Here is a 23,239-nt window from a genome sequence, read left to right as displayed (position 1 = left end):
GTATTACAAATAGCCCTACATTATTACATACGCTATTAATGAGGCCAAGTGAATGAAAGTACAATTTGAATATGCATGACTCTATCCAATGAGCAAGACTTTTGTGTACTGATGAGGTTTTTTTTTCCTCCCAAAAAAGGATTAAAATTATTCTTAGAGAAGTATGGCTGCCCAGAGAACAGTAAAATAAATGTACTTAGACTACAGAGTCATACTATGTTCAGATGAAATATACAGGTGCTAAAAGAATACCTTTGATCTACCTACATTTTCAGAAACTTATACATATCCTGTCCTCCAAAAGGAATATTCCTTAACTTCAAGCAGCTGTGTCATTACAATTTCTAAGAAAAAAAAATAATGATTTTGGTGGAGATCCCTAAAAGTGGGCAAGGTTAAATAAACCTTATGAGTACAAAGCCTTCCCTTCCACAGTAAGAAGCACTAGTTAAAAGGCTGGGGAATGGGTAAATTACTGCACCAAATGGCTAAGAATTAATCTCTGCTGACTAGCTGTAATCTAACGAGGCGTCTGTGTCCCAGGGAGCCCGCAGCATGTCCCTGGCGGTATGTGCAGTGTGTCGAGTCTGCGTGGCACCCTTTGTCCTCGCTCACAGGCGGCCTTTCCCCTCATTGTCCATAATATCCTCATGCATCTGGGACGCGTGGAATGCATTCATACTAACAGACTTACCATTGTTTTCTCTCAGAAGCTTTGTTGAGCAAAGACTGCATCACGGTTACTGATAATTATATTGCTTAATTAATCAAGACAAAAAAAATTTGCAAATCATTGCCTGGTTGCCAAGCAGGGAGATAAAAAATGACAACAATACAAGCTGAAGCAATATAACAAAAGTAACAGCTATCTGATCAGAAATTCTTATATAATGAAGCTATTAATGCTAAATCGGTTAATGTTAACATTGCTCCAGGTGTCTCTACTTAGATGCAAACAAAAAGGCTAACATTATGGATATAAAAGGCCAAATGTTGCCATGGATTCTGTAACCTGATAGAGAGGACAGCCTTTTCATTTGATTAGGGAATGCAATTTAAATACCAGGGACTGAAGCCAAACAAACAGACTTTCCCTCCGCAAGCCTCTTGCATTCACCCTGGGGTCAGTGGTTGGTGAACAAAAGGTCAGCCACACTTGCCCTGGAAATGTCTGGATTAATTTTATTACATTGTAATGGTTTGTACTTTAAATGTAAGGATAATACTAAATTTCCAGTTGGCCATTATTCTCTTCTTCCTTTTAGGCTTTTTGAATTAAAATATTAAGAAAGCAATTTACTCAATTCATCTTGTCAGAATTTATAACCAAATTCATAAAATGTACAAACATTTTGTAAGAAAGCTTACAAGGTATGTTAATAATTATTTTCATGTATTATAAGTGTACTATCTTTGAAAAAATCACTTTGATTCTATAAAGTGAATTAAAATGCCTTGTATGCTCTTTATTTACTTTAAAAATAAAAGTGGCTTTTTAGGACAATAAATGACATTTTAGAGGACCATGTTGAAAATGAGCTAATAAAGCCAATTACTCCATACTAAATATTAAAGAAACACATTTCCTATTTTTGAAATCTACAAGACACTAAATTCACTGGTTCCCTAATATTAAAATTTTCAGTTTAATTCTTTAAAGTACTGCTCTTCATGGACAAATACAAATGTTAGCACTCAGAGCCATTTTCATACACAAAACTGAAAATTTCATGCACATGGAGATCAGAATCAAAAATGATGCAAATATTTAATATGAAGCTACTTTTGGCATCTGCGTTCCCTGAATAGAAAAGAGGGTTCCCTTTATGTCAGGCTTTGCAACAGCCAGAATGGGACTTTTATGAATTCAGGAGTTGACCCACACTGCATTTATTCAGAGAATAATAAGCATGTTAAACTTGGAATTCATTAAGTATTCTCTCTCCAAGTAGTAACAACAAAAAATAACAACAATAATAATAATAATACCAGCTAACACTTAAGTAGCTTTTACTCTGGACCAGGCACTGTTTGAAGCACTTTCTATTTATTAGCTCATTTAATCCTAACAACTTTAACCCTTTAGATCAGGTCAAAATCCCAATATGAACAATAAATCTGTTGCCTATTATTTCAAAGCTTTAAAAGAGAGTTTTCAGAAGGGTAACTTTCAGCTCCTTCAGGAAACCAACTTGAAATGAAAATGAAGATTATAATTATTATCAAGCTGAAAAACACAAAATCATTCCTCTTGAGGAATGGCTTAATATACTAATGTTTAAAAACTTTAAAAACAACCTTCTATTAGTAATTCTAAAACAAAAACCAGTCACTACATAAAGCATGGCTAAAACACCACTAAAGGTATGAAAAGGATCGAAACTGCAGCCAATTTATTATACAGCACACAGCTCATTGGATTGTTCCAGCTCTTCCCATGATCAATACCAATTGACATGGCTGAATTGATTCTGCAGCAAGGTGCTCCAATTGTTGAAACTCATCACGTGGGCTGTGCTCCAGAGGCTTGGCCTCTTCATGGACATGCCTGCAATCATGCAGGACTGACCCCATTAGCACAGTCACAGGCTCAGCAAGCACCCGTATACCAGGCAAGGTTGGATTCTATACCCACAGTTCTCCACAAAATGCTAGACGTGATATGGGGTTTCTTCAACTCTTATTATTAATCAACATGCCCAAAATTTCAAGTTATAATTTTTCAAAAGTACAAAATTTAGGAAACTTAAAACATTTACAAACGAATAAATTTGACATTATAATTTCCAAAAAGACCTAGTAATACGATAATAAAATTTTGTGCTCATGATGAAAAATTCTATGAAAATCCCAATTCATATTTAATTGCAATATAGCACATAAAGACATTCAACAATTGGATGAGAGTCCCCTTTAACATACTTAAATTACTGATTGTCAGTGTCAGTGAATTACATGGCAAATGCTGTATGAGTCAGTGTAACAATGCAATGAAAACATACCTCAGGTTTCTTCGTTATTGCGATGAAGAACATGTGATTCTTCATTGGGTAAATAATGATTGAAACATCTCCAAAGGCAGTTGGGATAATACCTCTGCGGTAGTCTCTGGAGTGTTCAGACCAGACGATATGGACTTCGTCATTCCCCAAGTGACGAAGCTGCAACAGCAAATTGGCTCTTTATTAATCAGGGTGATAACAGCAGTTTATGAGGGGTCGTGGCTTACAAATTGAATTATAAAACTCAAAGGCCAAAAGAATTCACTACCAAAAAATGCTACAACACTGATGTCTTCTATGAGGATTTTAAAAAGCACAAGTATATAAAAACATAGCCTGTCATTGGTACCAAGGTAAGGCAAGCAAGCTTCGTAGGCACATTACGACTGGATGGGGCTGAGGCCTTTGTAAGAATTTATTTCTGTAAAAAACAGAATTTTACTCCTGCATCAGAGTCCTATGCTTTGTATTGGTGAATATGTTTCTAAACAATTATTAACATGTCTTTTATTTCACATTGCAGTTGTCCTTTATGAGACTCGTAATTCAATGGTTATTATGAAAATAAGAATATGAACAAGAGAACATAAGCCATTACAACACAATTGTTACCAAATGTATAAGAAACTAGATTTGTAACAAACCTTTAAGAAAAGGATGTATAAAATTACCTTTGCTTAGGAAATGAATAACTATTGCTTAAGTCTGATAACACTCCTACTTAGCATTTAAAGAGTGCTTACGGTATAGAAAGCATGTTCACACATATTGTCTCCCTTAATCTTCCCACTAACTCTCTAAGGTAGATGACATCATCTTCATCTTATTGTACAAAAAGGAAATAGGCAATCAGGAAAGTGAAGGCACCACCTACCTGAGGATGCCTGAGCAGCAGTGGCAAAGTGGGCCTGGGGACATGCACTGGGGCTTCCAACTCAGGGCAATTTCCACTGTTTCAAGGCTACCTAAGCCTGCACCCAAAGTTACTTTATTGTTATTGTTCAGTAGTGTAGCCCACTTGTTTCATCATCTTATATACAAAGAGGCTGTAAAGAACAAAAGCAAATCACAGACCCCTGGCCTCTTTGAGGAGGCCTTACTAGAAGGATCTCCAAAACCAGACCCCTTGAAAGTTCTTCCAGGCCTAGGCTCTGTCAGGTGTAAGAACGCCCTTGATAAATCTCCTGCACGATGACTATGCCACCTCAAGATGGAGAAAGCTGCATACAAAATCATTTAAGTGACAAAGTATCAAAGTGTGACTAGAAGAAACTAGATTATAAAGATTAAAATGTTGGGCTGGGTGTGGTGCCTCACACCTGTAATCCCAGCACTTTGGGAGGCCGAGGCGAGTGGATTACGAGGTCAAGAGATCGAGACCATCCTGGTCAACATGGTGAAACCCCGTCTCTACTAAAGATACAAAAAATTAGCTGGGCATGGTGGCGTGTGCCTGTAATCCCAGCTACTTAGGAGGCTGAGGCAGGAGAATTGCCTGAACCCAGGAGGCAGAGGTTGCAGTGAGCTGAGATCGCGCCATTGCACTGCAGCCTGGGTAACAAGAGCGAAGCTCCGTCTGAAAAAAAAAAAATGATTAAAAGGTTGACCAGAACTGAAGTTCTGAAACCACAAAGGCTGGTGAGGCCCTCTGACACCTTCTGGGAATTCGAGATTCTCATTCTCTCACATGGAACAGCAGAAGGATGCTCTCTGGCACCATGAATAAGTATTTCTTGCTTCCTTATCTAACAGATGAACATTAAAAATGACTAAATTCAGAAGCAGTTTAATAAAATAGAGACATGTCAAATCTAATGTTTTTAGTTTTGTCTTAAAGTATTTTTAAAAAAGATTTTCTGGAATACTATGTATTTAAAACATGTTAGCATAAATATAGTTTTCTTTAGACTATTTGACCACAAAAAGAAAATCTGAGGCAACCCCAACATAGCCTTTTTTTCCATTTGTAAGGTTACAAAAGGAAGCTCATTTGCTGCAAGGCCTGTTTATTCTTCACTCTCTCATACTTCTGGGAACGACTGTACAGGCCAATTATTTAAAAAGGGACCTGTGCCTGTGCCATTGTACCTATACTGAGGGATGCATGATTCAACTGTGTCTGAATGTGGTCTCTGGGACAAATGCAACTGTGGGCGCTGAGCACAAGTCACAATGATCCAGAACAATTTAATGGCATCTACAACTTTCTAAAAGCAAAATTACCCAGTACATCATTTTTTCCTTCCCTCTTCCAATATAAAGGTAAAAGAATAGCGGCAAAACGTATAGCAAACCCTTTATATAAATAGTTTTAAACAAAATACAACACCGGGCCTTCCAGTAGTGCTGAACATCTCTCTACACTTCTCCATTCCTATCTTTGCTATAGCTTTTCTTTTCCTTTTTCCTTTTTAATAAAACATGCAAAGACATTACAATGCACTCCTAAAATTCAGTTCTTTTGGAGTGAAAACGTGGTAGCCAGCATCACCAAAACCTAATACAGGTATGTTTTCAGGGAAATATGAATAGTATCTAACTGGAACTGTAGGGGGAATTTAGACCTGCAGAAGGTAATTGTGAGAAATGGGGCAGTCCCAGACCTCACACCTACAGCCCTCACCCTGCAAAGACAGCCAGCTTCAGGGTGACTCTGGGTCCCTTGGTATAATGCTTGCACAAATGTCTGAATGGAAACAGCTCACCTACTAAACACCCCTCAAACGTGCTGCCACTACCCCATGTTGGCACTCTAGTTTCTGCGATAGTTCCTTTTGATCCACAAATATTAGTTGCAAAACATTAACCATGATTATTGAAATTTTGTAGTTACTTTCCAATTTCAAATTGGGTTACTCAATAATACAACCTAAGTAAGTCTCTCTTAATTTTACTTGCGTCTGAATTCTCAGAACTACAAAAGGGAGGGTAGTTTCACATTAATAGACCCAACCTCCCAGTGTGGCAATTCTGTAATTAAGGAAGAGCTGTCTTTGTGGTAATGATATGATATTCATCATCTCAAAGCTGTTTTCAGTGGCACGTGACTCAGACTTCTGGATACGTCACAGTTAAATTAGCTAAATCACAAAACTAAAAGCTAAGGCCGTGGGAGCACCTGGCTGATAAATCTGGAGCAAAGGGCAAAAATATGCCTTCTTTGGCCTATAAGAAAACAGGTAGGTAAAATAAATAAAATTCATCTGGGCATGTCAATAAAATTCATCTAACATATCAACCATGTTAGAACGTATGGAATACTCTGGACACCTCAAAGTGTTGGCCAACTTAAAAAAGAGTCTATCATAGAGACATCATTTTGTGAGTATTGGAGAACTGTGATTAGAGTCCCTCAAATTAGAAATCCACCAGTGAGTTTAGTGAGTACACACAAGTCAGGCTGATCTGACTCCTGTGTAACTGGGGAAGAACGATGAGTTTCCTGGAATGGAGCCGGTGTTTATGTCAGCTACTCCTTCAACTGCACGACAGGCTCCAGAATGCCTGGATACTTTTCAGGCTCTGAACAAATGCTCGGATTTTAAGTCTTAAGAAATCAATCCCATGCCCCACAATTTCTCGTCCTAACAGAGTTTTAAAGTCCCTTTGCCTAAGCTATTCTGTCTGTTGCTGCTGCCGGGCTGCACGCCACTGGTGACACTGGTCATGGTACACACCTAATAGGCTGACCTCCTTTCCCGACTAATTGCATTACATCGCCAGCTGGCTCCAGAAGGAGTCGTCTGTTTGATTGAAGAATTCCTGCTCCTCAGTGGGCCCGGCTGCTACTTTTACTAAGTAATAGTCAGGCCTGACATCCCCATTGTTCAGCTGACAGTGTGCCCATCCTAAAATCTAAGTTTTATTTGTAAATTAACCAAGAAACTTCCTGCCAGAACAGCGCTGCCTGGAGACTGATAATGTGGGCCTTTCATCCCATTTCACTCATACTGTATCACTGCCAATTTGTTTTTTATGTGCCTGGCCAGCCTGAGGCTATAAAAGCCTTGTAAGACATAAGTGCAATTATAGTCCTGGAGTCAAATGAATTGGACAAATCCAATAGCACAGCTCTGTCCCCACTCTGCAAACCCCTACAGCAGTTAGATTAGCTGTGAAAAATCTAATCTAGCTGGAGCTAACAAATTTCTGCAGTGAAGGATCAAGAGTTCAGTATGGGGTTGCAACCGGATTGCAGAATTGAAAAAGTCCCCCCATGATAGGGGCAGAAGAGAGCATGAATCACTTTAGAATTTTGCAGCTCATTTTTAAGCTGTTAGGGACAATTTAGTTAGAATAAGACAAGGAACTGTGGGCTGCTGTTACTGTGACTGATTTTTAGTCTAGCTGTGAGATATCTGATAAAGAGAGTTTATCATTAATGATGCTAAATCTTAGAGCTGCAAAAGGTATCAGTTGAATTTTGATTATTACAGTAGGGAATCTTTAAACCAGGCCAAGCCTTAGAACATTATTTATAGCATGGCATCTTATCAAGATAACATGTCTTTTCTCAAAAAGAAAAAAACAGTTCTACTTTACTTAAGAAATAATTTAAAAAATTTTATATGGAAATTTTATCTTTTCAAAAAATAATTCTCAGTCATAAGAAAATTATAGAATATGGTGACACATTTGCAAAGCAGAAACAATATACAATGTACTGCAAATAAAAAAGATGTGTAAGCCCAGCTTAGGGTCCTGGTAAGCTACATTAGACTCTGAGATCCTGGTGAACTCTTGGAGGGCAGAGTTCCCTTTCCTGAGAGCTCTACGGCCAGGGCAGCCATCAAAACCCAACACTGAGGCAGCTCCTCCAAGGTCTGTGGGAACCAGCACGTGGTCAGCTCTTCTGGCTGCAGTACTGCCACCCCCAGGAAGTCATTATAGCATGCTGGGGTAGGAGAGGAAAAGGCTGCTGAGTTTTTGAATGCAAATGTGTTTTGTATGTCTGAGACACTTGATCACTATGAAAGTTGTCTGTCATTGGGCCGTGACTCGAGTTCTGATGTTTCACATGCACTGCTGACCATCATATACAGGCACACCTCAGAGATATTACAGGCTTGGTTCTGGACATATCTGCAACAGGTGTTTTTTAAATATTGCAAATATAGATATTGCAAATATTGCAATAAAGCAAATCACACAAACTTGTGTGTGCACTGGGAAAGCAGTGTGCATAAAACTTACATTTACTATAGTCTACTAAATGCACTATAGCATTATTTCTTAACATACATATATTAATTTAAAAATCTTTTATTGCTAAAAAATGCTAATGATTATCTGAGTCTTCAGTGAGTTGTAATATTTTTTTGCTGGTACACGGTTTTGCCTTGATGCTGGTAGCTGCTGACTGATCAGGGTGGTGGTTACTGAAGGCTGGGGTGGCTGTGGAAATTTCATAAAATAAGACAATGAAATTGCCATATTGATTCACTCTTCCTTTCATGGAAGAATTACCTGGAGCGTGTGATGGTGTCTGACAGCATTTTGAGCACAGTAGAACCTCTTTCGAAATTGGAATAATCCTCTCAAACCCTGTCACTGCTTTACCAACTAAGTTTATAGAATATTCTAAGTCCTCTGTTGTCATTTCAACAGTGTTCACAGCATATTCACTGAGAACAGATTCCTTCTCAAGAAACCACTTTTCTTTGCTTATTCATAAGAAGCAACTCTTCGTCCAGTCAAAATTTTATCATGACATTGGAGTAATTCAGATACATCTTTAGTCTCTACTTCTATTTCCAGTTCTCTTGCTATTTCTGCTACATGTGCAGTGACTTTTCTCCACTAAGGTCTCAAACCTTTTAAAGTCATCCATGAGGGTGGGACTCTACTTTATCCAAACTACTGTGAATGTTGGTATCTTGACCTTTCCCGATGAATCACGAATGTTCCTAATGGCATCTAGAGTGGTGAATCCTTTCTAGAGGGTTTTCTATGTTCTTTGCCAGATCCATTGGAGAAATCACTATCTATGGCAGTGATAGCCAAGTTCTTTAAATAATAAGACTCGAAAGTTGAAATTACTCCTAGATCTGTGGGTTGCAGAATATGGATATTGTGTTAGCAGGCATGAAAAACAACATTGCATCTCCATCAGAGCTCTTCGGTGATAAGGTATATTGTCAATGAGGAGTAATACTTTGAAATAAATCTTTGACTCTGAGTGGTAGGTCTCAACAGTGGGCTTTAAATCTTCAGTAAACCATGGTGTAAACAGATGTGCTGCCACCCTGGTTTTGTTGTTCCATTTATAGAGCACAGGCAGAGTAGATTTAGCCTAATGTTTAAGGGCCCTAGAATTTGAAGAATGGTAAATGAGCACTGGCTTCAACTTAAAGTCACCAGCTGCATTAGCCTTAACAAGCGAGTCAGCCTGTTCCTTTGAAGCTTTGAAATCCGGCATTAACTTTTCTTCTCTAGTTATGAAAGTGCTAGATAGCATCTTCTTCCAGCAGAAGGCTGTTTTTATTACATCGGAAATCTGCTGTTTAGGATAGCCACCTCCATGCCTGATCTTAGCTAGGTCTTCTGGCTAAGCTGCAGCTTCTACATGAGCACTTGCTGCTTCACCTTGCACTTTCATTTTATGGAGACAGCTTCTTTTCAAACTTCATGAACCAACCTTGGCAAGCTTCAAGCTTTTCTTCTCCAGCTTCCTCACCTCTCTCGGCCTTCATAAAATTGAAAAGTGTTAAGGCCTTGCTCTGGATTGGGCTCTGGCTTAAAGGAATGCTGTGGCTGGTTTGATCTGTTCAGACCACTAAAACTTTCTCCGTTATCAGCAATAAGGCTATTTCGTTTTCTTATTATTCATGTGTTCACTGGAGCAGCACTTTAATTTCCTTCAAAAACTTTTCCTTTACGTTCAAAAATGGGGAAATGTTTGGTGCAAGAGGCCTAGCTTTTGGTGTAGCTCAGCTTTCAACACGCCTTCCTCACTAAACTTAATCATTCCTAGCTTTTGATTTCAAGTGAGAGACATGCAACCTTTCCTTTCACTGGAACACTTTGAGGCTATTACGGGGTTATTAATTGGCCTAATTTCACTACTGTTGTGCTCAGGGAATAGGAAGGTCCAAGGAGAGGAAGATAGACGGTGAACGACCAGTGGGTGGAGCAGTCAGAACACACCCAACATTTATCAATTAAGTTTGCCATCTTATATGGGGAGTTTGTGGTGCCCCAAAACAATTACAATAGCAACATCGAAGACCACTGATTACAGACCACTGAATGAGATATAATAACAACAAAGTTAGAAATATTGTGAAAATTACAAAATGTGACAGAGACACACATGTGCACCTGCTGTTAGAAAAATAGTGCTGATAGACTGATTCAGTGTTGCCACAAATCTCTAATTTGTAAAAAATTTAATACCCGTGAAGTGCAATGAAGTGCTGCACAGTGAAACAAGGTATGTCTGTACATAGTGCAGATGTCTGTGGCTGCACTGGTGAAAAAGCGAAACCGCATAATAAATAAAGCAGGTACAGTGAGGCCAACTGGCCAATATAAAGCATCTGGCTAATGGGGCAGGGGGAAAAAAAGAATCAATTAGACCAATGGGCAATGATGAGGGATGATGGTCAGAGACATCTTCCCAGGTACCGTGCTAAGCAATTTTACAGAAATTATCTCATTTACCTCACTCAACAACCCTGTAACATAGACTGTGTTTTTAATCTCACTTAGTAGAAGAAAAACTGAGGCACAGGCTGATGAAATAACTAATATACATCTGATCCCTGGTCCGCCTGTCACCAGGGCCTGGCTATAACCACCGCAGTAGACTCCCCAATGGCCGGCCTTAGTCAGCACATGAGGTGATGTCCTCAGTCCCTTGCATCCACGTGGTAGGGAGACAGTAAGGTGGGGATTCTAGGTTCCCCACCTGCTAGAAGGCCAGGTGAGTGCAAATCACGGTTGCTCTGAGATGCTCTTCTCATCTGGAAGCTTACAGAAGCCGACCCAATTAGAGGCTTCCTTACAGAGTCAAACACTTCTTCTACTCAGGCCTCCTCACATTTAACACAGGGTTGCCTGAAGCAAACATCCTGCAGGTTGGAGGTTCCTCAGGGATAGATGAGGTTCCCTTTGAATTCTAAAGAAAACTGCCCACAGGGCAAGTTGAAGAATGAAAGGTAAGGGGCAACAGTGGGGCTGCTGGGCAGCTGCACACCTGCACTTATGTTGACAGATGCTGCCAAATCGCCCTGCAGCAACTGCTTTCCCAGAGCTCCACTAGAACAGGGGTCTCATACTTTGTGACCTATGACAATCTGGGAGATCAAAAATGTCATTTTCCATTAGGTAATATTAATGGGAGGGAGGTAACAACATTTAAGACCCTTCCTTTTCAGAAACCTTAATCTCAGGATTGTAGAGTTCAGAGGAAACTGTCTCAATGTGTGTTCTGCCCTGTTATTTGTCTCGTCCAGGAGAGCCTCACCTACAAACCAGGGCAGCTAAGAATGGTGCCTGAGGAGACTCCTTACCTTTTTGGTGAGGGAATCATCTGAGTCTGACGGCATTCGAGTGGAAACATGGAAAATCACTTCCACGGTCGAGGTAGCATAGTAAGGGGCCGTCTGCCCGGTGCTGCCATTGCGCTGAAGGCCACCCATGAACCCACAGTGGGTGGAGAGATCCACCTGACGAAGGTCACAAAGAAGAAAGAGTGAGGATCAAAAATGAGCTGTTCTTTAACTAAGCAGGGCTGTGGATTCAGAAAAAAATAAATTATTTTCATTTTTATATCTTTCTTTCTGATTACAAACAAACGTAATACAAAGTAAGACCAGATTAAAATGTTAAAGGAATAAAAAATATTAAAAATGAAAGTGCTCTATAGTCATACCAACTGAATAAAACCACTGTCAAACTTTTGGTATATATTCTCTAACTTTTTTTTCCCCACCTGTATGTGTAAACTTATGTGTATATATGCATATATGTGTGTGTATACATAGGTTCCCTATTGATGGATTTGTGGGGGTTTCTGCTTCTTCAAATCAGAAAGCACACTCAAAGGAGTGTTTTTCTAAGATGTTGGGTCAAAAGGTACAGATATTTTAAAAAATTCAGCAATCCTTGACAAACTGCCTTTCAAAAAAGGGTTGAACAACCACTTTATACCACTGCTGAAAGTTTACGAGTCATAATTCATTTTAAAGTTATGGCATGAGTGTTCACTTCTTAGTGCCTTTATCCAAAATTTTTAACTTGTCAAAAACTAGTATTCTTTCAGTAAAATACCTATTCTAACACATACGAAAAAAGAAATAGAAGAATCTCTTCTGTGACAAATATAGTAAACACGTACTCTTAAAACTCTAATTGATACTGTATGGCTTAAAATACATTAAGTAATAAATATATTCTATGACAAAGTAGAAGTAGCCTTACTGGTGGAGACAATAGTTTCCTGGAAGTGCAGTAACTCTATTGGACTGACACCTACTTGCCTTCTTAGTAAGTACGTCGTTTTGACTATGATGTTCTCTTACCCTGTCCCCTTTATTACCTCAGTCCCCTTGCTTGCACCGAGCTCTCAAAGGCACCCAGAGAGTTTTTCAGAGCACAGGTACCCAAGAAACTAATAAAAAATAAGCAAATTATTTTAGACATGTTGATTTCCATTTTAACTACTCCTAATGATTTCAGATTCTAGGAATATATTTTCCCTCAGATTTATGTTCCTGGGAGACAGATATGCATGTGTGATATGTGTGTGTGTTTGTATTAATGTATATATGTCTGTATGTCAGAGTATAATTTAATAAAGAAAAAAATAACTTTTTCAACATCAATCATCCTGGGGTCTACCTTAGGGAAATAGGTTGATAGCTAAACCATCATGGCTATTATATTATATTTTCGTTGTAACTTTTGACTTCATCCAACTCTTTCTTCATCTTTCCACCCATCAAGTCATTGATTTCTTCTTCAATCTCCATACTGTGGCCAAAGCCATTGCTTCTCTGCCCACATTTGTCTTCTCTTACTACAAACTGTCTATGGCTGGGAGAGCCCATCTGACTATTGTTCTGATAAAAAGCAAATGAAAAAATATTAAGAGGAAAGTTAAGGGTAAACAAAAGTTCATGTATTAAATACTGACAAGCAACTAACAGTAGATGTCAAATTCAGTAAGTTCTTCAATTCCTGAACTCTACCTATGCTATATTTGAATGCAAACGCTCATGTAAAAACTTACACAATGTCTAGTTTGGATACATCTTTAAACAGTGCTGTCAATAAATACTACTGAATGAAATGCATTACCTCCCATCCAAGTCCAGCAACAAAGTCTTCATATGCTTGGCTTCCTCTTTCATTAGAGAGGATTGAACACTTGTCTTCTTGACCTTCAGCAATGTAAAACACTGCGATTTTGTGTGTCTCACGGCTACAAATTTTTAAATTAAAGGAGTTAGAATTCTTATATATAAAATTTTATCTCACTACTATTAATACCACCAGCATGACTTCTACCACTGAGTTTACATTTACTGGAGAACCTGCTAGAGGTCAGTCACTGTTCTAAGATGGTTTGACACATGGTCTCATTTATTCTTCACAACCATGCTAAAGAAATGAGTATTCTTATCACCTCCCTAGCTGGGTGGTTGAAAGGAGGCACAGAAAGTGTAACAAAAAGCACACCCAGCAAGCAGGGGATGGGAACTGTGGCAAGGCCATCTGCTTTCTGAGACCACATCCTCAGACATAAGATATACTGACTGAGCAGCATGTTGGGGCACGCCATTTGGTAAGTTCTCTGTTTTTGGTAAAAAAAAAAAAAATCTTTTACAGTATTTATACAAATTGTGAATAGATCTTTGTGACCGTCCATATTTAACTCTACATTTTAAGGCTACTGGGTGGCTCTGTAATTGGAACTATAGAATATGCCAAGGTCTTATGAGAAAAAGAATATCCTTCCAAGCAGAAGACACTTAGGTATTATCTTCATGAAGGGGTGTACCAACTCCTGTGCTCTGACTGTTCTGAGGGTGCCTGACAGGGTGGACAGCTATTCAGGGAAACCCCTTTTAGCCATATAAATCCTTCATCTGCTTGTTCCAGATAGATATTGGATTCTCTGGTATTAAATCAAGAAAATACGATGTGCACTTTGAAAAAGGAAGCCCTATCATTTTCTCTTTTGCACATCTAGCACATCCCTTTGCATACAGTAGGTACGCAGTTAAATCTCTGTTACACTGAGCAGAGATATGGTGATACATTTGAATGCATTAATAACAAATTTCTAAAAATTATACCCTGGAGTAAGGTGACAAAATACCAGGATCTATACCAAGCATTTGGTGATAGTTTAGAGATGAAAACACTGTTCTCATTCAAATGAAGCTTTAATTATGAATCATTCATTCCCTAGCCCAATCATCCAAGAGTTTTGGGTTTTTAAAAGTTCTGATGTCCACTTCCAGAGCAGTTCCACCTTTTTCCTCTTTTTACACTGCACTCTGATAAATCTCTTAGGAATAATTATAAAGTACTTAGACACAAATATTTTTCTGTCAAGTTGTTTAATATTTCAACATTGTAATTTGACTAGATATCATATTGGTGGAATTGGGCTCCATATTTCAACAAATTCTCTAAGATTTCCTTTTGCATGAGTTATTTCTCTACTTAATAAGCAGAACTAATTGACTTTCAATTAAAATTTATACAAATAACTGGAGGAAGAGAGTTCTCTCCTTTTATTCAGTTAGATAGCTTATTCACTTCCCCCATAGTTTATATGTAATAAACATACTTAGAAGAAGAATTAGAAAATACAGAAAAAAAAAGAGAAGAATAAAAATCACTTGCAATTTCAACAGATAAGCAAAGAACATAGCCACTACACCATTTTAGGATACACTTTTGCATGCATATATGAGAAGTTACCACATTCTGCTTTACAACAGATTTTTTCACTTAAAATATTTGCAAACACTTTTTATTATGGTAAAATATACATATCATAAAATTCACCATTTCAACCATTTTTTAGTATGAACACGTTTATATCATGTGCTTCTACAACAAAGGTTTAATGATTGTAACATTCCATTATATTAATATGTCATAGCCCAAATCCTCATTTAGGTTGCTTCCATTTTAAAAGACATTTTCACGTTATCTTTAATACACCCTTAAAGATAATCTTTAATGTTTTTAATCTTTTTGCAGTATCTTTTTTTTTGAGACAGTCTCACTTCATCACCCAGGCTGGAGTGCAGTGGCATGATTTCAGCTCACTGCAACCTCTGCCTCCCGTGTTCAAATGATTCTTGTGCCTCAGCTGTCCCACTAGCTGGGACTACAGATGCATGTCACCACATGCCACCATACCTGGCTAATTTTTGTTTGTATTTTTTGTAGAGACAGGGCTTTGCTATGTTGGCCAGGATGGTCTTGAACTCCTGATCTCAGGTGATCACCTGCCTCAGCCTCCCATAGTGTTGACTTTATAGGCTTGAGCACCATGCCCAGCTATAATATCTTTAATATGTCCTTAAAATAAATTTAGACAGCTTGTCCTCACACAGAAGGAAGCCCTGAAATTGCCACACCATTCACTGCCCTGAGGAATGGGCAGGGGACATCAATAGCCTAGAATCTGACTAGCTTAGTCCAAGAGCTATAAAAATTTGGGCATTTGGATAATAACAAACCACAACCTATGACCTAAAAGACTGCCTCTTTCAACAAAGGTGGAGAAGTATAGTTATTCAGTTTCTATCTGCAGGTCTCTCCACATATGTAAAAATCCTCAGCATTTAATTTTTCTTTGTTTTATCAACTTTACATACACACACAAAAAAATCTCAGGTTTATCTAAATGTTTTTTTATTCTCCTTAAAAATCTAAGCTTTTTCCATTGCAGCTGTTCCTAAGTCCTTGAGCCCTCACTAACTCAAGGTGGGAGCACAAGAGAGCTAAGCCTGAATGATGAGCTGACCAATGTGAGTGTGAGGAAAGATGACCTTTAGTTGTAAACATTCATCAAATTTCACATCCTCCAAAATGTTAGTACGTAGAAAGCCTGCTAGGATGCAGAAGCTGTGTCCGGCTTTATTAGAGCCATGCTTTTGAAATGGTAATTAGCAACTTCAACAGCACTTCACATCCATAAGAAGCACACCAGTGCATGAAGGAGCAGGTAATTCAGGAACACACATACATGAAATCAACAATCTCCCTTTCCTCATTAGAATACACTGTTCTTTCTTATTAGGAATACACCAGAATAGCTCAGTTTCCTTGTGCTGTCACATGAAAAAGCCAAAGAAAAGCATGATTTTAATATCCACCTCCCCATGTGGTGGCAAGGGGGCATTTATATCTAAAAGGGAAGCCACTGTGATTTGTACGTACATTCATCATAGCATTTTCAGTGTCCAGACCATAGTGAAAGATGGCCTCAACTTTTCCAGGGAACATGTTAAGAAGGAACTATATGCAGCAAGAGTAGTGAGATAAATTGATATCAGAATTAAACAGAAATGTTCTGACTGAAAGTTGACAGACAAGGTATTTTCTTACCTGCTACCTGACCAAAATATAGGGCAGTCTAGATTTCTCGTAGCTGAAGAGTCCCAGACTTATTTCTAGTTTCTTCAAAAACAACCTTGAAAATACCCTTCACCATAAAATAAGTTGATACCCGTTTGATGTCAAGAAGACACTAAATCCAGGAGTTGGGGTTTTAAGTGAAGGTTGATCAAGGGGTAGGGGACTGCCACTCAGTTATTCAAAGCTGTATTTCGCTGCAACAGTACCCCAGGGAGCTAATCAATTGTACCTCATGCAACTAAAGTGCATTAACACTCAACAAATTGACCGCAATTACATGATACCAAGTATTCACTTAATACTGAGAAGCATGGAATAATTCAGCATATGCTTAAAAAGCTCAGTGTGGAACCCAAATGACTGCTTATTTATTACTGAAGGAAGGAGGGAGAGGATCGTGAACCCCTGAGTTCTTCAAAATAAATTCCTCACAAAATTTCCATAGAGAAGTTGATCTATGTTCCTCTAGAGAAAAGGAATCACAAGAAGAATCAGGAAATGGAATACAGTGAAGGGTAAGCTGAGAAATGGCAGTTCAGGTTTTTCATAATGACTTTTAAAAATTACTCAAATTCAAATCTTATACTGTTTCACCTAATAAATCAAGAAACAAAGACATTTAAAATGGCAATGGAGCTGTAGCAGGCTTCTGGACAGAGAACGGCTCTTTTACTCAGGTAAAACTACAAATGAATATTTTAATTCTGTGTTTTTAAAAAAATGTCTGTATATTTCTTGATACTGAAATATTTATCACTCTCCAGAGAATAGTAAAGCCACCTAGGAGAAAAGGCCCTCATATTCCCTTCTAAGAGTACTTCAGGTTCGAACAGCCATCCTGTCACATTCTCAAGACTTGGAAACATACATGAAATAGTTCATGCCTTTACATGTGTGTAGCTATGGAGATGCAATTAGGGGTCCTGAGTAACTAGAGAGACAGGTGGGAAAGTAGAAGAGTAAAGAAGAGAAAAGAATAAAAGAAAAGAAAACTTATGCCCTTCTGATTCTGACAAAACTTATGCCCTTTTTATCAATACAAACAAATCCATCTTAATACCACATGCCTCTGAAGGATGGAAACAATACATAGCCGTAAGTTTAATATTATTTCATCTACTCAGTTCTTAATGACATTACCAATGGACTTTTCTGAAATATAATCTTCTAAGTGTTTAAAAAAAAATTCCAACTGGACTTTATTAGTTGGGTCTATACACAATTCAAGAATTCAAAACACCAAAGGAGAATCACAGTTGTGAAGGTGATATGCAAATAATAGTGACATGAACCAAGAGTTTGCTTGAAAATAAAATGTAAGCATGTATCACTTTGAGATTTGATCAAAACTCTAAAATAAACAACAAAACCATCACAATGCCACTGAAACACACACGATGGTGAAAATATTAATTCAGCAGGCCATAACCCATCACTGTAAGTGCAGGCAGGAGAAGCTCATGCCTTAAAAGGGAATCATGACAGTGGATGAATGAAGGATTTAATGAATGGAATAAAGAGCTCTAGTAATTATCTGAAATGCTAGGACACGACTTTGTAAAGATAAAGCTGGGCTCTGTTATTTCCTTTCCTCCTTCTTACTTCTCAGCCGGCAACTGCACCACCCTCTAAAAACATATAGGTCAAAATAGATTTAAAAATTTATGAGTTAATGAGTAGTAAGAAAAATGTAGTGAATAAAATATAGGGTGAAGAGCTGAAAAATAAACTTAAGGAAAACAACCTGAATTTTTCATATGAAAGCTGACAGAATTTTCATATGAAAGCTGACAGAATATAGGATATTTCTAAGGGGAATAAAAGGAAAAGAAGGTTTGTTTTTTTTTTTTTTAAGAGTTTGGTTTAAAAACTAAAGATTAAGGAAGCACCTTATTCTCTTCAAAACTTTGAAACATCTGTTACGTACCAACTACTATACTTATTCTTGACTTAGATGATTTTGGAAACATACATTCCCCAAATCAAACACTTTTCATAGTTCTGAGATCATCTTTAGAAATGCTTCTGAAGTAGTACAGAACAGGGCTGGATCTGAGAGTCTGATCAGCTTTGGAGAATGAGGCTTATTAACAGAGAATTATTAATTACAACATGCTGGTTTTAACCTTTCCAACACTATGAAGCCACAAGTACAGAATGGTAGTGCCTTGGTATACAGCATGGATTTTGAAGTCAGACTCACTTGGCTTTAGATAATACGGTGTGAGCAACCACAGGCTGTTTAACCTAGGTAAACTTTTTCTTCATCAAAAAGAGGTGGTTGCAGAGATCAAATGAGAATAAATTTCTACTGGCAGCCACAAACAAAGATAATCAAAAGTACAGATTAGATGGGAGTGGTGACCTCTTTTCAGTGTATCAAACATGAAAGTTTATTCCTTATAGTAAAAAACACCAATGGTATGGCGTGCACAAATGTCACTGGATGCTAGGTTACAGAACTACCCTTGGATGTCTCAGTAAGTGCATTCATTTCTGCAGTTGTATCTGTTATCTAAGCATACCCACAGACAAACAGGAAAAAAGTAGTCTGATATACTTTTACATACCACTGGCGGGAGTCCAAATTTTTTAGCTCTCTCAATAATTTTGAATTTTTCTTCAACAGATGAAAATTCTTCCTATAAAGAAAAAAGGATGGAAGAAAAAACATGTGATTATGGAACCATTTTGCTGCTTTTCAATCAGTTATTTAATAAACATACCTACCATTCATCCTCTATGACCTCACTCACAAAAGATTTGTGATAGAAACCTACAGAATGAACTCCATCTTCCTTAAGACATACAAAGGTATAAAAATTCTTCCAGCATTCCATTACTAACCAGTGACACAGATGGCTCTTTGGTGAGTGTGTGACTTGTTTGCATGTTCCTGTGTCTGTTTCCAGTGTCAGCTCTACTGTGAATCCCTTTTCTCCACTTCTGTTCTTAAAAACTCCATTCCACTATTAGGGTCAAATCCACCCCTTTCCACAAAGTCTTCTCCATTGCTCTGTACTTCCCATCGGATTTAATCATTACTCTTGAACTCCTGTGTCATTCCATCCTATATCAGAGTTGTATCAAATCTACCTCCCACATTAGACCTAAGGTTAGACTGTGGCTTATTCACCTTTGTAGTTCACTTGCATCTTGCATGAAGGCAGAAATAATAATGGACAGAGCAGTAATTACACACACACACAAACACACACACACACACGCTCTCTTTCTCTCTCTCTCTCTCTCACTTTCTCTCTGCTTGATATCCTTTAAAATATGCAACAGATGTTTGGAATTCAATCTGTGTAACAGTACAGCATAATTTCATTTCAAGTTTTAATTTAGTAGCAGAAAATAGGCTGCAAATGTTAAAACAGAGAAAAATCTCCATTCTCTCTTCTTCTCCAATCTTTCCAATCTTTTCTTCTTCCCCAACTGCAAACTGACAGAAAGGACAATTACATGAAAATAATGATAAAATAGCTGGAGGTCTATGTGGATTGTTACCTTCTGTCCCAAGAATTCATTCCCAAGTCATCAAGCAACAACCTGCAGAAATAAAAGGGTCCTCGGGGCTCCACTGGGGATGGCTGCCCTTGGCTGGTGACTTTCATTGCAGAATCAAAGTTATGACTCTGGACACACTCATCTTCCTGAGCATTTTGGCGCAAAATGACCTCGATGATTTCCTTCTCTTGGTCATAGTTCATGCCACATGGGGGTAGGGAAGGTTCATTTAGATTTAGCTGTGATGGTAAAAGGCATTCAGGACTTGTGTGGCCAATGTTTTCAAGTAATTTGTCAAGAACATCATCTCCTTCCTCAACTTGAGAAGAGTCCTTCTGAGGTCCAAATGTGTGAGGATGCCAGCCTGAAATCAGAAATGAAGGATTTCTTCCACTGCGTGCTAAGCAGCCTTCCAAAGGTCCGTATAAAACCTTACCATCCCAAGAGTACTTCCCTGAGATATCCCTCACAATTACTCTCACATCAGAGAGAGAGCCCACTGGTGATCCACCTGCCGGTCCTTCTGTGGGTGTCTGAAGGTAGGAGATGAGGGTACTTTCGTTAAATACAAACAGCTGCAGGTTTGGGCTTCTGAACACCTCAGAGGACAGCTCGGAGCCTTCTACATGGGCATTGTCGTGGTTCTCGCTGACAAGGCTGTGCAGTATGGCAGGGCCCCCACTGAGGGGGTAGTGCCCCAGGTGGTTCACCAGGTGGGCCATCACCATTCGAGCAGTCAAAGGGATCAATTCCAAACTTCTTCTCTTCTTCTCTGTAAACAGCAGTAAAGAAACATAAAGAGTCAGTGGTGAATGAAGATGAAAACGCAACACCTTTTTCTGGGGGGCAGGGGGTGGCTCCAAGATGGTAGATTACAGGCTTTTAGTGTGCCTCGGCCACTTAGAAATAGCAAGATAGTGCAAAAAGATCAACTCTCTGAGCTTTAATTCAAGAAGGAAAATGGGAATCTACTGGAATCATGAAGGATGATCCAGATCTTAGGGAGGACCACACAGGCAAACAGCCCCTGTGATGCCATCCAGCTGAAAAACAGTGAGTGAAGCCCCAGTACACGAAAGAGAAAGAGTCTCCCTCTGTAATTTACCTGTCCACGGGGGATCTAACCAACCCCGGCCAAGGCAGAGAATGATGTTTCTCCCAAGCCCCAGAGCTATCTTGGGGAGGGGCTTGGAGGTGCTAAGAGGAAAAGACACCAGAAAAAGCCACAGGCATTTCCTAGACCTGGGACTGAGAGATTGGAGCACTTGCTCTGGAGTGGGGTAGGGACTTCCACAGCCAGAACTGTGTAACATGCCCTAGCAGTAGGCACTGAAATTGTGCTCTTCACTACTGCAGGCTTGGGGTGGGAGAAGAGAGCTGCTACAGCTAAAGTTTCTCCTAGGCTATGAGACTTGCAACCAGGGCCAGTTCAGCAATGTAGAATCTGTCTGCATGTGTCATTGCTGTGTGCACCAGGCTGCTCTCCTGAGATCGTGGTGCAGCAGGGCCCTCTCTGTTCCACTCTCAGGCAGGACTATAGGCAGTAAAGGCAGATGCTTTCCTAGACTGGCAGCCTGAGCTGCCCCAACCTTCCTGTGTAGCATCATCATGTAGTGGGGCCCTCTCCACTCCACGCCTAGGCAGATCTCCACGCATTCAGAGCACCTACTTGCCTGGACCAGCAGCCTGAGCCATGCTATCCTTCCTGTACATAAATTGTGGTGCAAAAGGGCCCTTTCTGCTCCATACCCAAGCAGATTCTCCAGACATTCAAAGCACCTGCTCACTTGGACTGATAGTCTGAGTTGCTCCACCCCTTATGTAGAGATCTGGAGGAGCGGGGCCCTCTCTGCTTCATGCTCAGGCAGGTCTCCAGGCATTGAGAGCTCCTGCTTGCCTGGTTTAGCAACCTGAGTGTCCCTATCCCTCCTCTGCAGAAATCCTGGTGCAGGGGGACCCTCTCCACGCCCAGACAGATCTCCAGGTATGTGGCACACTTCCTTGCCCAGATTGGTGGCCTGAGCTGCCACACCCTTCCTGTAGAGATCATGGTGCAGTGGGGCCCGTTCCACTCCATGCCCAGGCAGATCTCCAGGCATTCAGAGCACCCACTCACCTGAATCAGCAGACTTAGCCAGTTTGCCCTTCCTGTGCAGACACCATGGTGAAGTAGGGTCCTCTCCACCCCATGCCCAGGCGTATCTCCAGGCAGTTGCAGGGCCTGCTTATCTAACTTACCAGCCTGAGCCACCCAACCTTTGTTTTGCGGAGACTGTAGAATAGCAGGGCCCTTTGCACCCCAAGCCCAGGCAGACTTATAGGCACCTGGAACACCCAAACTCACTCCCCTGATCAGGAGTTTAGGCTGTCCCTCTGCCTATGCAGAGAACTAGGGGCCAGGGAAATTTCCCAGCTCCATGCCTAGGCACACCACTGGGTACCTGACGGCCACTCACTTGATCCTCCCTCAGCACTGGTGCTTGTGCCCAACACCAGGGCACCTGTCCTGATCCATCTTGCCCCCTGCCCACCCAGAGTTATGCAGGGAGCTCAGACTACTGTGCACTCCATGGATCACCCCATTGCCTGAGGCAACAAGAGTTTCTCTTGGTAAACAAGGATCAAGTATATACCTAGCCACATTGGCCACAGCCAGCTTTTACCTATAAACACCATCTACTGGCTTGTAAGTCAAATTGCACAGCCTAATATAAAACTTGCTGACAAAAGTGCATAGGGCTATGGAAACAAATCCAGAAGATGGCAGGTTGGAGGCAGTGTTAGCATCCCCCTCCCACTGGGAAGGACAGAATAGTGTACAGAGATTCACACTGTGAGCTTTTTTCCAAGGAGCAATACAGAAACTCAACAGGAAAACCACAAGAATCCATAGACCCTTTGAAAGAAGCAGCAGGCTGGCTGGGCATGGTGGCTCATGCCTATAATCCCAGCACTTGGGAGGCTAAGATGTGGGTGGATCACAAGGTCAGGAGTTCGAGACCAGTCTGGCTGACATGGTGAAACCCTGTCTTTACTAAAAATACAGAAAATTAGCCAGGTGTGATGGTGTGTGCCTGTAATCCCAGCTACTCAGGAGGCTGAGGCAGGAAAATCCC

General features: G+C 39.8%; 1 protein-coding gene across 7 annotated transcripts in view; it reads right to left on the bottom strand.

Moving 5' to 3' along the window:
- Positions 1–23,239, bottom strand: part of RALGAPA2 (Ral GTPase activating protein catalytic subunit alpha 2) — a 329,247-nt gene that overhangs the window by 104,249 nt on the left and 201,759 nt on the right. For all 7 annotated transcript variants that reach the window (XM_017541502.2, XM_017541500.2, XM_017541496.2 and 4 more), the window contains 5 exons: positions 20,124–20,895; positions 19,181–19,252; positions 13,305–13,428; positions 11,516–11,671; positions 3,003–3,161 (listed from right to left, as the gene is read on the bottom strand). In XM_017541502.2, coding sequence (XP_017396991.1) covers positions 3,003–3,161; positions 11,516–11,671; positions 13,305–13,428; positions 19,181–19,252; positions 20,124–20,895 — 1,283 coding nt within the window. The remainder of the gene's footprint in view (positions 1–3,002; positions 3,162–11,515; positions 11,672–13,304; positions 13,429–19,180; positions 19,253–20,123; positions 20,896–23,239) is intronic.

This window comes from Cebus imitator, unplaced genomic scaffold (assembly GCF_001604975.1).
Source record: "Cebus imitator isolate Cc_AM_T3 unplaced genomic scaffold, Cebus_imitator-1.0 Scaffold134, whole genome shotgun sequence".
NCBI lineage: Eukaryota > Metazoa > Chordata > Mammalia > Primates > Cebidae > Cebus > Cebus imitator.
The sequence above is the reverse complement of the archived record's forward strand: the minus strand, read 5'-3'. Positions and strand labels throughout refer to the sequence as shown.